We start from the raw sequence: 18,593 nt of genomic DNA, 5'->3' as shown, positions 1-18,593 counted from the left end.
TGCTATGTACAGGGTATGACGGTAAGTACAGAGAGCCTTGCCTTACAGCAAGTAATTAATTTACCCATGTTTGCTGAACTGAAGAGTTTATATGGATGGAGGTAGGCAGCCACTGTGAGCACCAGCTCTGGAGGGCAGGGCCATGCCAGTAAATGTCGCCTGATGACAAGTGTAATCCCTGCTTCATGCAGGGCTGTGACTGTTTTTATGGGTCTCACTCTTCAGACTAGATCAGAGAAAGTTCTTTTAATATTGGGGAACATTGCTGTTTCCTTTGCCATTGTTGGGAAAAGCAAGAAAACCCAGAAATGCTCACCATGGTATGGAGAGCATGTATCCTAGAAGAAGTGCAAATACCCCTTCCTCTAGACTCAATTCAAATGCCAGCTCCCCGATGGACTTTATTCCCCCCACTCTGCCAACCCCTGGGTTGGAAGGGATTTTCTGAGCCTAAAGGTCTGTAGATCACTTGGTTTATAGCTCTATTAACACATCTTCTATCTCATGCTTGGTATCTAAAATTAAGAGATGCAGCTTGGATAAAAAACCATCCTTGAAATCAAGAGGACCTGGACCGCCTTTGACACATATTGGCTGTGATCTGGGTCAGGTCCTTTAGACTCTTACTGGTCTAGACCAGTGGTAGGAAATTCAGATAGAAATGAGGGACTGGTCATAAGGGTCCCTGCGAAACTAGAAACTAAACCTAGATCTCCTGACTCCACTCTACTACACAGTAGGTGCCAAACAATTGTTTGTTGATTTATTTACAAATTCTACATCCTTTCCTCAGCTGATGAAGTGCAGCCCCAGTAAGGTGTCATTCAGAACAATCTTGTTGTGTGAGTCTGGACAAGGGACTCCCCAGGGCTCTGGGACTCAATTTACTTCTGTCTTTGATCATGTCTGGCCAGTTAACGGACTGAATCTAGCTTATCCCAAAGTCACAAGCATGACCTGGGACAGCAAAAGGCAAGTGAATCCTCGAAGGTAAATTGCCTCTAACACATTTCAGGTCTTTCTGGAAGGTTGTTTAGTTCTGGATTTCAGTTTACTACTAAGTTCAACTTCCCCCTTGGCCTTGTCCTGGAGATTTGGGGGGTCATTTTCTCAGAGGGGAAGAACGAATTTCCACGAATGGCTTGGTTACCAAGAATACACTCTGGTTTGGGCTGCATCCCAATTCTTGTAATTTGTCCCTTCAGGCCACACAAATGAGGGGACTTCCCTTCTTTTACTTCAAGACTCCCAGACCCCGTGTTAGGAATTCACCTATAAGCTTCTGATTGCCTTAGCTATCCTCTGAAACCCCAGCTTTCTACTCCTGGCATTCCACATCTCTTCTGGATTTAATGTCCCACATTCTTTGCTCCAACTTTCTGTATCTGATGGACCTTTTCAGTTTGAAGGGCCCACGATGCATGCTCTTTTTGAGATGATTAGACCTTGGTGTCTCAAATTGACTTAAAAGTTGAGGGAGCCTCCCACTGCAAGTCCCAGGCTCCCTTGTGATATAAGTCATTTGTTCTCCTTTCGGAGAGACAGGGAAACCCATTAAGACTTAGCAATGTTCAGCTTCAGCATCTATAAAATTAGAGGGTTGTACCTGCATATGGAATCTTCCATAGTCTATATTCCTTTATTCAATACAAATTTATTTAGTATCTATCGCATGCCAAGCACTTTGTCTGGTGGTAAGCCCTGCCTTCTAGGAGTTGACAATTCCATGTGCCCCTTTCGGTACTGACATTCCATATTCCGATGGTCCTTCCCCCTCCTACATTTAACGTTCTAGGGCACCTTCCACGCCTAGCATTTTGTATTCTAAGATCTTCTCCAGATCTAACGTTCTACATTCTTTGCTCCAACCTTCCATATTTGAAGGCCCCTCTCAGTTCTAAAAGCCCACAAATGCATGCATTGTTTAGGAGAGTATGCCATGGTGCCTCAAGCTGACTTACAAGTTGATGGTGCCTTTGGTCATAGCGCTGACCACCCACTGCAAGTCCATGGTCTTAAAGGGAATCAGGATCATGCTGACGTTTTCTGCCAGCTCCCGGAAGCTCTCAGGGTACACCAAGTGGTGAGTGGTCTTCCTCCCGACGTCGGCTTCATAGCCAGCTGTAGGGGCCCGGTTCATCCTGAAAACAGGAAGGCCAGGCATGGAGGTAAGATAAACTGTGAGTAGGCCTTATTTCTCAGATTTAGTTTTGCTTCATTCACTGGGTGACTTTGGGTAAGTCACTTCTCTTGGGGCTTCACTTTTTTTTTCTGTCAGATGAAGGGCCCTTCCGGCTTTAACATTCCCTGAACCTAGGAGGGATTTTTTTTTCACTTTATAACTCAGTATCAGCATCAGTTCAGCAAGTCACACAGGAGGTTGGTAAGTGGAACAGGAGTCTCTGGATGGTGACCTGACCTCACCTGAAATGCCAATTGTCTCTGAAGGTACAAAAAGATAGGGCTGAGGAGAGACTAGAGATTCGGGGGGAGAGGGGAGAATGGGCTTTCATCTAACGCTCTTTGCCTATCTGACCCACAGCATCTTAAATATACTGCGCCATCTAGGATGCTAGAACATTTTGGTTTAGTACCTACTATGTGCCAGGCACTGTGCTAAACGCTGGGGATACAAAAGAGGCAAAACACAGTTCTTTCCCTCAAGGAGCTTATAACCTAATGGGGGCAACAACATGCAAACAAGTTACATACAAACGAGGTAACAAGATAAGTTGGCAATAACATAGGGAAGTCATTAGAATTGGACATTGAGAAAGGCTATACTAATAGCAATTTACGTTTTTTATATGTTGACAATTCAGAAAGTACTGTAAGGAGAGTATCTGATTTAATTCTCACAACACCCGCATGAGATGGCACAACTATTATCATTTCCATTTTTCAGATGAGGAAACTGAGGCTCAGAAAGTTTAAGTGATTTACTTAGAGTCACACAGCTAGGAAGAGGACGAGTTGGCCCTTCATTTTAAGTCTTCTGATTTCCATTCCCTTTCTCCCCCCATTATACTATGCTTTCTGCAGGTAGGAATGAGATCCTTTTATTATAATGAGATCCCTTTCAAAACTTAGTACCTGAAACCCCTTGGATGGGATCCAAGATGAATCATCCTCATATAAATTTGTGGTTGTGGTTGTGGTTTGTCCTTTGTTCTCAAAGAGGGCCATGACATCAGGGAGATGATGACATGATTTGCAGTTGACTTTGATTTGAATGAGGGAGGGCTGTGCAAGGTCACCAGGCTCACTTTCTCCTGCAGGGCCACCTGGGTTCAGTTGGCCGACTTCAAGACTGGAGACAGCCCAGGACAGATCTCGTGGATTGGACAACAAAAGGTCTCTGCCCAAGCACCATTTAAGGGTTTTGTTTTGTTTTTTGGGCCCTCCTGGCTCAGAGTAAATCTAAATAGTAACTGTTTCTCTTTTGGTTAGAAACCCTGAGGGTCTTCCCCTCCCAGTCTGACTTTTTTTTTAATTAAGGGGGCCATCTTATATTCTAAGATGGCTTCTAGATCTAACATTCTACATTCTTTGCTCCAACCTTTTATATCTGAAGGACTCTTTCAGTTCTAGATGGCACAGCTATTTCACTGAATTGCCATTGCCTCACTCAAGGTGAGAACCTGAAAAGGCCTTGGTCTAAAAGGGCCAGGGTCTCCCAGGGCATCCTGGGCCATCTCCAGTAGTCCTGATGAATATCTGGTCACTGGATCCAGATGGCTCTGGAGGAAGAACTGAGTCTGGTGACCCTGCAGAGCCCTCCCTCACTTAAATCAAAGTCAACTGCAAGTCATGTCATCATCGCCCTACTGTCAGAGTACTCTTCAAAAACAAAGGATGAGCCACAAACTGTGAGTAGTTTGAGCTGTCTGAATGGGGACCTGGCCAGCTCCAGTTGGGCAACTCAGCTCGACCTCTCCTCTCCTCTTGTCTCCCCTTACCTGAGCGTGCTCTGCCCAAAGGAAAGTAAAGTTTGATATAAATTACAGTATACAGTGAATAGTATTAGAATAGCAAGGCTACAGAATGTATTTAAGCAATGTCACTCTACATTTCTGAACCTGTATTGACCTAATTCCTTCGGAAATCATGTAACACTTCATATGACCTTCTAATGATCTTACCATGTAATATTATAGAATAGAAGCTACATTAGAATTAAGGTCCTTGAAGGCAAGGAATATTCTAATAGAGGGCTTGGCGCAAAATAGGTGAATGAATGGAAGAATGAATGAATGTAAGTAACTGTATTGGTGTCTTATAGCATCAGTTACCAACTAGAATGTAAGGTCTCTGTGGCTAAAGCATATTTCTCACTGAAACTTTGTGTGTTCCTCAGTGCATGCACTAGGTGTCAGATAAATGTTTGATACTATTATTTGTGTAGCACTTTTAAGTTTTTCAAAGATCTTAGATTGCTGAACTTGGCATCAAAAAGCCCTAAGTTCAAATCCAGCCCCAGACACTTACTAGTGCGACCTTGGGCAAAGGACTTCATTGCTTTCAGCCTCAGTTTCTTCTATTGTAAAATGGGAATAATAGCATCTCACTCATAGCTGCTGTCAGGGTCAAACAAGATAATACATGTACTTGGCAAAGTTTAAAGTGCAATATAATTGTTGCTATCATCCTTAATATTCTTATCATTCAATGCTTCCAATAATCCCTATGAAGTCGGCATGAATGGTATTAATATCCCCATTTGGCAGACAAAAAAATTGAAGTTTAGATAGTTGAAATGATTTGCTTTAGGTAATATAACTCATCAGAGACTGAACATAGACTAGAACCTGAGTCTCTTGATTTCCATCCCTGTGACCTTTCTACAACCCCCTGCAACTGCCTCTGATGGGGGTGGTGAGAAGGCAATTCTACCTAGTGGGTAGCATCCTGGGAACCAGGAAACTATTGGGGGATGGGAGGGGCCCCTTCACTCACCGAAGCACAAAGTCATGGCTGTCGATGTCTCTCCCATACTGGGACTGCTTCAGGTTTCCTGAGTTACCCACGACAGCACAGCGCCTGCAGACCAGAGGCCCTTTCTCCAGGAACGGGTCAATGTTGCTGGGAACAATGCGGAACAGCTCCTTCAAGGTATCATTTAGTCTTCTGGGCAGCCTCTCTCTCTGGAGTTTCTGTGAGCAAAGGGCCAGAGGAGACACACATTCAACAAAAATGCCACAGGCATCCTCTGCAAGAAAGCCCATCTGCTGTTGGCTGCTTCTGGCACTACTGTCCTAATGACCAAACTGGGCTGGGCGAGAAGGCAGAAATGTTTCTTGGCTGAATGGCTCATTTGGGAGCTGTAGCCTGGCCTCTGAATTCTACAGTGGGCACCTGCTATACTATCATGGGAGAAATCACAGAACAAAGCTGCTGCAGACAGACAGACAGACAGACAGGGGACCCAGGTGAGAGAATAGTGATCCCACCTTGCCAGCTATAAGCTTTTTTAGGTACAGGTTAATGTAGATGGCCTCTGCTATCCTTACAACAATGAGACTCCCTCCGCTCTGTGTCTGCTGCTCTGCCTGGGTTCAACTCTATGGAAAAGATGATCTGGCCAGATGTCGTCGTCTTTACCTCTTCCGCTGTGGCATGCCCCGCCCCTTTCCTACTTCCTATTATGTGTTCTCTTCCTCCATTGGATGTAAGCTCCTTGAGGGCAGGGATTGTTTTTCTTTTTATTAATTGCAGCCCCAGAATTTGGCACAGTGGTACATAATAGGTAATAAATGATTATTGAATTGGAACTCAATCAACAAACATTTAGAGCTCATTAAGTGCTGGGATCCTGGTAGCCCCTGCCCTCAAGGAACTTATATTCTAATGGGGCAGACCACATATATACAAACCGATACATACAAAATAACTACAGAAGAGATGGAAAGTAGTCTTAGAGAAGAAGACACTATTGACTGAGGGCTCCAGAAAAAGTCTCCTTCACGAATTGGTGCTGAAAGGCAGCCAGGGATTCTGAGGCAGAGATTAGGAGGGAGAGCATTCCAGGCTTGGAGAACTGGCAGTCTGAGGATAGAATGTGGACCACTGTGTTTCAGGAACAGCAAGGAGGCTGGAGGATGTGGAAAGGAGTGATGTTTTTAAGGACTGGAAAAATCCAAAGGGCCAGGCTGTGAAGAGCATCCCGTACCAAAGAGAGGAGTTTATATTTGGTCCTAGAGGTAAGAGGGAGTTACCAGACAGGCAGATTTCAACTCAACAAAAAGAGTCGCTGCTACCTAACAATTAGAGATGCCCCTGAAATAGAATCATCTGCTTTGTGAGGTCGTAAGCTATAATTAGGGGGAAATTTTCAGCTGCAAATTCTGAATCAGCAAAAGTATTTTACCCTTCCTAGATTCTATGATTTCACTGGAGTGGGTAGTCCCTCCACAGAAAAAATCATAGCTCTTCCCAAACTTGGTAGACTGTTTTTGAGAGCTGTTAGAGTCAGCAAGAATAGCTTTAAAAAAAAGTCAATTCACATCAGTAAGACTCTATTACACCTATGGGGTTTCCCAATTGTCTAGTTCTATGAGACACACCACAGACGTGAAAAAAAACCCCAAAAAACCAAAAACAAAACCCAACTCTATGGTTCCTATTCAAGTGGAATAGGGCTGCCTTAGTGGGGAAAATTAAAAATCTCTAGTCTAGTAATGTAATGACCATTGGACCAGCAGGAGAGCAGGGTTCTTGGTCTTGGCCCTGCTACGAACTTGTGGGTAAAAATGGGCAAGTCATTTCCCTACAATGGCCTCAGTTTCCTCTTCTGTAAAATGAGGAGGCTGGACTAAATGATCTCTAAGATCTTTTCCAGATTTAATTGGATGGCCATATTTCTGATTTTCAAATGAATGGGACACTAGTATTCCTGGAATCCCCATATCCATTGGCATTGCTTACCTGAAGGCAGGACATAGATATCTATTTTAAAATAAAAGGAGAAACTCAAAACTTAAAGAAAAAGTTAAGACAAAAATGTTTTAACATGTAATTGGGGAAAGAATAAAATATATTAAAATAAAAGGAGACCTTTCACAGTCCTCCCAGATTCTTGCTAGAACTTTCCCCTTAAGTTTACCTTCCATCTACTCTATATTTATCTTTGATGTACCCAGAGGTGTTTTCATGTTTGTATTCTTTATTAGAATGTGAACTCTTGACTGTCATAAAATGTAAATAAAAAGGCCAATGGACATTGCAAAATTACAAAGAACAAACTTGGTCTCCAAAAAGAGATTATGTGAGGATACTTCCCCTGCCTCCCTGGCAGAGGGGTATGTGGTGGCAGGGGGAGAATGGATGTGGCACATTTCATATATTGTAAGGTTTTGTCTGGTGTTTTTTTTATGCACTGATCAGCTGGCTGATTTTATTTCTTTCTCCATTTTTCTCCCTTAAATTTTTTTCTTTGTTTTAAGGGATGATTATCTGGGAAGGGGGAGGGATAAAAGGGGGAAGTTTAGGCAATGTAAAAAACCAAATGATATCAATAAGAACGTAAAATAAAAAGAATCTCTTGGATACAGAGACTGGTTTAGCCTCTCTTTGTATCTCCGGTGCTTAGCACAGTGCCTGGCATATAGAAACACTTGCTAACTTACTGACTCACTGGTGTACTATGGTAACCATATCATAAGCAGGTTCTGGATGTGAAAGCCCAAAAGAAGACTTGGGACTGAATTTTTCCATCCTTTGTAGGTCAACAGAGCCTGAAGGTCATACACAAGAATGTAATATATCAGTCAACAAGCAAGCCTTTCTAGTGGAACTAAGAGAAAAAAAAAACAAAATAAAAACCTTTTCAATAAGCAGAGCTATCCAGAATTGGGGTGGGCTATCCTAGGATCCCCCCTGTCTCATCAGTGCAGATTGTCCAAAAGTGGGGTGGACTGTCTTAGGATCCCCTCTGTCCCCCTGTCCCATCAGTGCAGACTGTCCAAAACTGGGGTGGGCTGTCCTAGGATCCCCTCTGCCCCTGCCCCATCAGTGCAGACTGTCCATAAGTGGGATGGGCTGTCTTAGGATCCCCTCCATCACTGCAGATGTTAAAGCAACTTTCATTGATGCTCATGAAGGGACTGTTGTTTGGGCTGGGGTGGATGACTTCTGGGGACCCTCCCAATTGTGAGGTTCTATGGTCCTATGATTCTGGGAGGGTGTGGTTCTCCTCACAGGTTAGGGTTTGCTCCAAAGCAGCCTAATTTTCCTTGGTAACAGCAATAACATTTTCCTTTGCGGATGTTTTTGCCTTAGTAGTACTGAATACACCTGCTGGGAGGGAAATCTCTTCTAACAGGTTTCCTTTGGTGGAGGAGGGGAATGAGTGGGGGTCTGGTTGAGTTACTAAGAGCCCACTGACCAGGAGGATTCAGGACCCCTACCTGAATGATGGCTGTTGTGTGAAACCAGGCTATTTGATGCAAAACAAACCCAATCCTGGCTTCTTCCCAGAGACTATAAAGTCCTCTCGTAGCAACCCCAAAAGCAAACAATCTTTCCTACCCTTCATTTCATACTAAAAGTTTGTGTCACCCAGGGGGAGGCTGTGTAATTATTGCTAACGAGAGACAGAAGGCATCTGAAATTTGGGCTTTCTACTGGCCAGGCTTCCAAGGAAGCCAACGGTCTGAAGGGTAAGACAGTCATGGGCTGGGTATGAGGACAGGCCCCCACCCAGGTGAAACTTGCAGTGGGTGAGGCTGGGGACATGGCTGTTTATTAGTTAGTTTGATCATGGTGCCTGTCCTCTGAAATTACCTTCCATCCAGCTTGTAAACACGTACAGTTATTGGCATGTTGTTTCTCCCATTAGAAAATCAGACCTTCCTAAAACTATTGGTTTTTGTTCTTGTAGCCCCAGTGCCTGGCACACAGTGATTGCTTAATACTTGTTGACTGACTGAATGTTTACAGAAGCCTCTGTAGGGGTTATTGGGGGCAACTAGGTGGTACAGTGGATAGAGTTCTGGACCATGGAGTCAGGAAAACCTGAGTTCAAATTGAGCCTCAAACACTTACTAGCACTGTGACCTTGGCCTTAGTTTCCTTAACTTTGGGGATGGGGCAACTAGGTGGTGCAATGGGTAGAACACCAGGCCTGGAGTCAGGAAGACTCATTTTCCTGGGTTGAAATATGGTCTCAGACACTTACTAGCTGTGTGACCCTGGGCAAGTCACTTAACTTCACCTCAGTTTCCTCATCTATAAAATGAGCCGGAGAAGGAAATGGCAAATCACACTGGTAATGGGGCTAGAGTCTGGCATGACTGAAATGACTGAACAACACCAAAAACTGGGCATAGTAATAGCACTGACCTGCCGGGGTTGTTGTGAGAATTAAATTATTAAATTAATTAAATTAATATTTGTAAAGTGCTTTGCAAACCTTAAAGTAATTTAAACATTAGCTATTTTTCATTATTGTTATCTGTCCTCCCCTCCCCATGTCAGGTATGGTAGATAAAGATGGAGAGCATATAGCCCCAAGCATAAGATTATCTACAGGAACTCAGGTCACAGAAGTCAGTCTGCTAGTGCTAGGAGAGACTTCAGTGATCAGGGCTGTCCAAACTCCTAACTTTTACAGATGAGGTACGCAGGGGGAGTGATTCCTAAAAGATCACACAAGCTAGAAAGTGGGAGAGCCAGGTTTAAAATCCACTTACTGCTACAACCCACTGACCACTCTTGAATCAGTCAGTGAGTCAACAGGCATTTATTAAAAGCTTACTATGTATCAGGTGGGCAGCTAGGAGGTACAGTGAATAGATGACTGGGCCTGGAGTCAGGAAGACCTGAGTTCAAATCCAGCCTCAGACACTTACTCACTGTGTGACTCTGGGCAAGTCACTTACCCCTGTTAGCCTCAGTTTCCTCATCTGTAAAATGAGCTGGAGAAGAAAATGGCAAATCACCCCTGTATCTTTACCAAGAAAACCCCATATAGGGTCATGAAGAGTTGGACACAACCAAACAAAAAAAAAGTAGCAGGTACCGTACTCAGGGCTGGGGACATAAGGAAAAACCAAAAGCATGATCTTTCTCTGGGAGTGCCGATGGAAGTGATCTCCGAGGGGAGGCTCCAGAAGCTGGCCGAGGGAGAAGTAAAGAGAGGTAAAGACCTCTCGAGGAAGGTGGGGAGATGGTAACCCTTTAGGTTCACACAGCACGCTGTAGGTTAAAACACTTTCACACCTTTTCCACCTCATCCACTCTCAACACAACTCTGGGAAGTGGGCAGAGTAAGTATTATCTGACTCATTTTGAAGGTGACTAAACTGGGGCTCCAAGGGATTAGGTTATTTACTCACCAACACGTAGCCCTGAAGGACAGAGCCAGTGTTCTGACTCCATACCTAATGCTGTTCCTATTACTCTCAACTGAACCCCCAGCTGAACCAGGAAATCATTAAGTGAGCTCATCTTTCTGGTTTCCTTGCCAGTTTTCTAGTTTTCTAACCGTCTGACTATATAGTTGGCTCTTGCATCATGCCCTGAAGACTTCAACAGAAGAGAAACATGAGAACGCCAGAAACACCACAGAATCACTGAATCAAAGACTTAGAGACTTGGAATGGGGCTCAGAAGGCATCTAGCCCAACTCTTGCCCCAATTAGGAATCCTTTTTATTGAATCCTTTATAAGTGGCCATCCAGCTGCTTCATATTGAAGATTTCTGGTGACAAGCAACTCCCTACTTCCCGGGGCACCTCATGATATTTTTGGACAGCTGAGAATTTCAGGCTTTTTTTCTTACATTGAGAAGATCTGTTCTGTCACCCACGATTGTTCAAGTCCCAGAGTCTGTCTCTAACAAGGGGCACCATTTTAGACATGGACTAGACATGTGCTGCCTATGGTGGGACGGTACAGTTATCCTCCCTGATCCAGGTTTAGTGGTTCGGGATCTCTTCCAAAACCCTGGAAACCATAAGCTGACTACAAACTCAATATAATATAAGGCAGATGTTAGTTGTGGCTACCAAAAAAGCAGATGTAATCTTGAGTAGCATCAGAAGATGGATGATGGTCAGAATGGGGGAGGTGATAGGCTCACTATACTTTCCTGGTCAGACCACATCTGGATAAAATTCAATTCTGTTCAATTCTGGGGGCCATATTGTGGGAGGGATACTGACAAATGGGAATCTGGCTAGAGGAGGCCAATCAGTGGGCTCCTCTGAGAGGTGAGACTGCCTTCTTCTCTGGACCAGAATCATGCATTCACAGCTTCCTGTAACTTCTCTAGCCATCTCCAGACCATCTCATGGTGAGTGTCACCCCCCCACTTAGCTTTGTCATCTCCTTTACGGACTGTCTTTCCCCATTAAAATATCAACTCCTTGAGAGTAGGGACTGTCTTGCTTACCCAAATTAGTATTCCCAGCACTTAACTTACCACAATGCCAGGCACACAGCAAGTGCTTAGTAAATTATCTATCTATCTATTTCTCCATCTCTCCATCCATCTGATCTATCCATCTATTTATCTATCCATCCATCCACCCAATCTCCTCTCTCTCTCTCTCTCTCTCTCTCTCTCTCTCTCTCTCTCTCTCTTTCTCATCAGGGGAGTCAGAACTATGTTATATGAGGATAAATTTAAGAAATTCAGGATTCCGATGTACAGAGGAGAGAGCACTGGGGTGGGAGCCAGAGAAACTGAATTCTATCACTTCTCATAGTATAATTAGAGACGGAAGGGACCTTACAAACTCTCCTGTCCAACCATTCATTTTTCCAGGTGAAGAAACTGAAGCTGCATACAGGGCCACAGAGCTATTGAGTGTCTGAGATAAGATTTGAATCCAAGTCTTTCTGATTACAAGTCCAGGGCCCTATGCCATGCTGCATAGGTAATTTAGAGCAATTTCTTTAACCTCACTGGAATTTCAGTTTCCTCATCTGCAAAATGAGAAAGCTGGACTAAATAGCTTTTAAGGCCTCTTCCAGCTTTAATTCTGTGATTTTTTTTCAAACCTGGAGAAAAATAAACTTGGGTGAGGACAGAGGCAAATCATTATACAGAAATAATTAAAGGGTTTCCATGTGGAAGTGGGATTATAGTTAATTTTGTGTAGCTTCAGAGGGAAGAATTAGGAGAGATGGTTAAGGTCACAGGAAGGCCAAATTTGGCTCAATATAAGGATAAACTTCCTAACTACTGGAATCATCCAACAACAGAACAGACTTTCTCAAGCTACACTGAGTCACTTATCCATAAACATATTTAAAGAGGAACTGGGTGAACACCAGACTGGAGCTAGTGCAGAAGGGATTCATATAAGGGTTGAGGGTTGGACTAAATCATCTCTGAGATACTGTGATTGATATGTACGTATAATATTATAGCAGGAAAAGAATCAAGAATTTATTGAGCATCTAGGCACCTAGGTGGTGCAGTAGATAGAGCATGGGGCCTAGAGGGAGGAGACCTGAGTTCAAATATAGCCTCAGATACTTAACTGGCTGTGTGACCCTGGGCAAGTTTCCTGATCTCTCAAATGAGCTGAAGAAGGAAATGGAAAATGACTCCAATATCTTTGTCAAGAAAACATGAAATAGGGTTACAAGCACAGGAAACAACTAAAAAAATGACTGAACAACAAGAAATGAGCAAAATATTTTGTTAGGCTCTGGGGAGATACAAAGTTAGGCAATCACTGCCCTCAGGGAGCTTCTGGTCCGGTAGATGGACAGTCAATCAGTAGAGAAGTATTTATTAAATGCTTGGGCCATGCTGAAATCTAGGAGTACATAGGAAGGCAAAAATGGTCCTTGCCCTGAAGGAGCTCACATTCTAATGAGGGACGCAACATTATAAATGATTGGGTAGACTAAAAATCTACTCAGGAGTACAGTGTGAATTGAAGCATATTTTTTTTTCACTTTCTTTGTCTCTTGCCTTTTATTTTTTATTTATTTACTTCTTTTTTTTTTTTGCAACATAGCTAATATGGAAATATTTTGCATGACTTCACGTTTATAATTGATAACATATTGTTTGCCCTCTCAGTGGGTGGGGGCAACAGGAAGGAGAAAGAACTTAAAATAAAAATTTCAAAAAACTGAATATTAAAAATAAATTAATTAATTAAAAATATATACTCAGAAAAGATGAAAGGTAACTGTAGGAGAAAAGGAGCTAGAAGGTGGTGGGCAGGGGGCAGGGAATGGGGACTGGGAAAGGCCCTCAGTATAGAATGTGATTTGAGCTGAGTTGTCAGAGAAAGCAGGAGGCAGAAATGAGAAGGGAGAGCATTCCAGGAAAGGGGAAGAGCCAGGACAAAGGCATGGATGGGAGTGAGGGAGCGATGTGAACTAGGAAAAGCATTGTAGCTGGGTCACAAAGTGGGACAAGACTGAAATAGATGAAAGGGGTCTGATTATCAAGATATTCCAATGCCAAATAGAGGCTTTCTCTTTGATCCTGGAATATTGTGATAGGGAGTCGCTGGAGCTCTGTGAGCAGAGGAGGGTAACACTGTCAGACTCAAGCTTTCCATCACTTTGGCCACTGAATGGAGGTCACACCGAAGCAGGGGAGACTTGAGGCAGGGGGAACAGGATACAAACAGAGACAACTGTAATTCACAGAAAACAAATAAAGAGGTAGGAATGAGGACAGACAAGCTCTAATCACACCTGGGATACCATGGTGAGCTCAGGCCCAGCTCAAACCCTCCCCACCTCAGTTTCTACATCTGTAATTAAAGATAAGAAAGAGCGGTTTCCTGTTGAACCCTGCACATTATCTGGAGGACCAAATGAGACAATGGTTGTGGACAGTCTGGAAAGCATAAAGTATAAGAAATGACTGAGCAAGGCCTCCATCTTTTGAACTGCCATCGTACACAGTGATTCTGAGTAGGAGAAATGAGCTCAACATCATGGGTCACAAGCTTTCCCTACCCCTTTCACAATACACATGCTGGACTCTTGGACCGCTTATCTGCAGATTTGGCTGCTCTCTGTAAGGGGCTTGTGTGTGGGAAGGGAGTTGGGACTGGCAATGTCAGGTGCTTATCTTGGAATGTGAGGGGAATTCGAGAAAGAGTAGACTCCCACGGGGGCTGTTGGAGCAGAGGTTCATGGTTGGTCTGGGATCAAATGGGAGAGAGATAATGGAGAGGGAGGCAAAGCCAAGAGGAGCAAGAAAAGTGAAGTGGTGTTAGGCTACTGCAGTTAGAAAGTATGGCAGGAGAGAACGAAGCCGAGAGCTTGTGTTTGTCTGCCCAATACTTCGCACAATGCCTCATACGTAAAAAGCACTTAATAAATTCTTTATATCTGTCATCCATACATGCTATCACCCATCTAGCCATCTTTCCATTTATCTGTCTATCCATCTACTATATATCAATCTCTTTTCCATCTTTCTATCATCTGTCTATCCATCTACTTGTCCATCTTCCCAGCTATCCCCTATCTATGCATTCTGTCACCTTTCTATCCCTTCTATCTATCCATCCACATCTCCATGTTTCTGCCTCTCTCTCTCTTCCTCCATACTCAGTCCCACTATTTATTAGCTGTGTGACCCTGGATAAGGCACCTGTGATGAAGGTAATTAATTCAGAGTAGCCATGATGGATACTAGCCCCCTTTATGCCCTTATGCCTTTCAGAAGTTGCCATATCTAAAAAAGGTTGTCACCCTCCAGCCAATTTGGTGATGAGACTCTCCAAATTCAGTCAGGTTGGTTTTCAGATGACATGTCTGTCATTTATTTTTAGGCTATGACCTGGGTTCAAATCTAGCCCCATTCATTTAGTAGTTGTGTGAGCCTGGGCAAGTCACTTAACCTATATTTGCCTCAGCTTCCCCATCTTTGAAATGGGGATAATAACAGTACCTATCTCCCAGGGTTGTTGTGAAGGTCAAATGAGATAAAATTTATAAAGCATTAGCATAGTGCCTGGCACATAGTAAGTGCTATATAAATGTTAACTATTATTATTATTATTGTTAGCTAGTGCTGATATTGTCTGTTTTATCAAGGAGAAAAGGCAAGCACTGAGAGATAAAGTGATTTGCAGAATTTGTAGCATTCCCAAGTTGGAGAGGCAGGGCCAGGACTAGCACACTGGTCTCATGTCCTGACCTAGTTCATCTCTTCATAACAGCTCCTTAACTATCCCCTCTGAACCACATCATTGTCTGCTTTATACTGCTGTTCCATGTCTCCTGGAATATAAGCTTCTTGAAGAAAGGGACTGTGTCCTATATGTCTTTTCCAGGGGTTGGCTGGTGAATTTCTAGCAACTAACTCCCTGAAAAAAAATTGCCCAGGATAGGCTTTTAAATTTAATAGGAACTATTAATCAATTCTTTTTAAAATCTTAGGCAATCAACAAAACGGTACACCGATCCCTAATCTGTAGCCTGCCAACTGCCGAGGTGTAATGCTCACACTGAAAATTTAACAATTAGTCAGAGGGACCAGCACATCCCTGGCCTTCTGTCCTACATCCCCTTCCACAGTGTACCACCAGCACCACTGGGGATACAATCAGCAGAGTTAACACTCATTGGTGGGACTCTGTAGGTTCAGTCACCTAAGTTCTGCCCCCGACTACTTACCATCCACCATCTATAGGTGTCATTCTCCAAGAAAGCATTCTGGGCATTCAGCAATGGTTGCATCGTATGATTAAACCTCTCATCAAACCAGGGCACAAACCCAGTCTCTGAGATGCACTGGGAACAACTACATGGTCTTTCAGGGTGCTTCATGAATCTTTTGAAATGCTCTGAGAAATTGGGGAACCAGGTGTAGGCAGTTGTGGTGTGAGCATAGTTCAAGAAGAAAGATGTGAGAAAAACCAGAAGGAGGACAAAGGTAAACACCTTCAGGCCTTTCTTCCGGATCCCTGCCATCTTCTTCCCTGGGGTGGAGTCTTAGCAGACAGGAATGGATTAAGAGGCTACCAGGGGCTGAAAAGTGGAGACCAGGCTTATCTGGTCAGAGGAGGAAGAGCGAGGCTATCCCAACTGGAGGTGTAAGGCCAGCAACAAATTCATCTCTTTGTGAAGTCTTCTATTGTTTCCTGAAACTTCTGTGATCTTCTGGAGACAGTAACTGTATCATGTGGGGAGTTTCTGTTCTATTTATCTTATCATTTAGTGTTTAAAATAAAATAATCTTGGTTCTTTTTCTTCAGTCCTCCTAAACAGCGACTGATTTCTCTCTTTGAGGCTTTAATCAAAACAAATAACAGTAATTTCCTTTCCCTGTTCAAACAGATTGAGAGGCAATTAATATCCGTGTCAGAGTCTGGATAGCCTTCAGGAGGAGAATATCAATGAAAGGCCTCGCTGCAAGATGAAAGATTCTTTCCCTCACACCTCTGAAAAGTTTGTCCTCCCTGGGATTGAATCTTGGGTGCCAATCAAAGGATCAGGTGAAAGGGCCAGGACTCACTTGAATCACAGGGACCTGGCTGTCATCATCTGCATGAAAGAAGAAAACAGAATGAAACTGTGTTGAGTATTGGAAGAAAAAAAAACCCACAAGGATATTAATTGCCTCTCTCTCTCTCTCTCTCTCTCTCTCTCTCTCTCTCTCTCTCTCTCTCTCTCTCTCTCTCTCTCTCTCTCTCTCTCTCTCCTTCTTTCCTTCTCTCCCTCCCTCCTCCTCCTCCCCAATTTCTGATGTTAACAACAACAAAAAACAGTTTAAAACAGCTACATAGAGGCTTCCAAGCAAAGGCGGGGTCAACAGAACAATGGCCCTAACTTTCAGGGTTTACAAAGGTGGGGCCATATTGTTATCTACATTTTATAAATAATGAAACTGAAGTTTAGAGAAAGAAAATGATTTGCACATTAGATCATAGAAACAGGGCTGGAAAGGCCCTGGGAGGCATGAATTGGGAACTGGAAGGGGACCTCTAAGACCACCTAGCCCAATTTACTCATTTGCAGATGAGGAAACTAAAGGAGAGAAAAGTTAAATGATGTTATCTAAGTCACATAGGTAAGTGGCAAGGCTGGGAATTAAATGCCAATCATGGGTCTCAGTTCCCTCATCTGTGAAATGCTGAAGTTGTGCTGGAACAGCATCTGAGGTTCCTTTCAGTTCCAGATTTATGATCTTTTGACCCCAAATGCCATGGTTTTTACATCAAACCACATTGCCTACAGCTAAATATACAGTCATATGGCTAAGTATATTTGAAGCCTGGATTTGAATGTAGGTCCCTATCCTTCCGAGTCACTCCCTTCCTCAGAATGGCAAAACAGGCATTTTGCCCCTAGGTCTTCCATTCAGCATTACAAGTTATTAGCTGTTTTTATTAGAGAAGACACTCTTGGTTGGGGTTGCCTCAAACCCCTGACTGATCTTGGTTTGCAAAACACTTTACATTATCTTATTTGATACTTGTAACAACTCTGTTAGGTACAGGTTTATTATCGGTCCCATTTTACACATGAGGAAACTGAGGCAGCTAGGTGGCAGAGGACATAGAGCTTTATTACACTTGGAATCAGTTAGACATAAGTTGGAATCCTGATTCAGATGCTTATTAGCTGTGTGATCCTGGGTAAGTTACTTAATATTGCCCAGTCTTGAGTTTTCTCACCTGTAAAATGGGGATAACAATGGTACTTAACTACCAGGGCTGTTGAGAAGATCTGATGAGATAACATTAAAGTAAAGTGCTTTGCAAACCTTATGGTGCCATGTTGTGACCATCATCTTCATCATCATTGATGATGATAATGATGATGATTGATGATAATTTTAAAAATTATTTGTCTAGGTTCACACAGTAAAATATCAGAGACAGGATTCAAACTGAGGTATTACTGGTTCTATGTCTTGTGCTCTATCAAGAAGGTCAGGCTTCATTTAACTCAGATTAGATTTTCACTTTCAGTTCTCTGACTCTTACGTCAAAGACTCCAAGAAAATCAGAAGTACTTATTGTACCCAGTCATGCTTCAATACAAAGGGTTCTCCTTACAGCAGTCCTGAAGAATACATTGTTATTCCACTTTAGAGGAAACAGAGTCTGAAAAAGGCCCAGAGAAGTACTAAAACTCAGATCTTCTAGAACTGAATACGTGGGTCTTTCCAGTACACCCAAACTGACCCCATGTTTAAGCACCTAAATGACACCCTGGTCTCTTCCTAAGATGGTGGCCACCATGGCAGTCTTTCAGATAAAGAACCCTTCTCCCTAACCCACAAAAGACTCTCTTCCTCTCTCCTTGACCTAAATGATGGTAAGTGGGAAAAAAGTTAGGACAGCATAAAGAGACTCAGGCAAGGGAGCTCCATACTAGTTTGGGCAGAATGTACCCCGCCCCCTCTGTTTCAGGAACAGCTTAAAGTTGGTGCCTTCCCCAACCTGACATATACCAACTATGATTCACTGTCTTTTAGACAAACTCAATCTTTTACTAAACAGCATCCAAAAGCAGCACACTACAGGGCATGATGACTCTTCGATTAATTAGACTATAATTAAATTTTGAGGCTGTTGTTGGTTTCCTTGGATTTTTTTTGGGGGGGTACCTCCTTTTTGGAAGACTGAGGCACAGCTCAAGGAAATAAGAGGTTA

At 43.1% G+C, this 18,593-nt stretch overlaps 1 protein-coding gene across 7 annotated transcripts in view; it reads right to left on the bottom strand.

Moving 5' to 3' along the window:
* ST3GAL1 (ST3 beta-galactoside alpha-2,3-sialyltransferase 1) overlaps positions 1–18,593 on the bottom strand; it is a 132,634-nt gene that overhangs the window by 14,812 nt on the left and 99,229 nt on the right. For all 7 annotated transcript variants that reach the window (XM_069081202.1, XM_069081201.1, XM_069081205.1 and 4 more), the window contains 3 exons: positions 15,607–16,476; positions 4,957–5,153; positions 1,962–2,141 (listed from right to left, as the gene is read on the bottom strand). In XM_069081202.1, coding sequence (XP_068937303.1) covers positions 1,962–2,141; positions 4,957–5,153; positions 15,607–15,903 — 674 coding nt within the window. In that variant the 5' untranslated portion in view covers positions 15,904–16,476. The remainder of the gene's footprint in view (positions 1–1,961; positions 2,142–4,956; positions 5,154–15,606; positions 16,477–18,593) is intronic.

This window comes from Petaurus breviceps, unplaced genomic scaffold (genome assembly GCF_028583685.1).
Source record: "Petaurus breviceps papuanus isolate PSGF00001 unplaced genomic scaffold, PetGlider_PUasm1.0 98, whole genome shotgun sequence".
Taxonomy (NCBI): Eukaryota; Metazoa; Chordata; class Mammalia; order Diprotodontia; family Petauridae; genus Petaurus; species Petaurus breviceps.
Note: the sequence above shows the minus strand (reverse complement) of the source record. Positions and strands in the feature narration are given on the sequence as shown.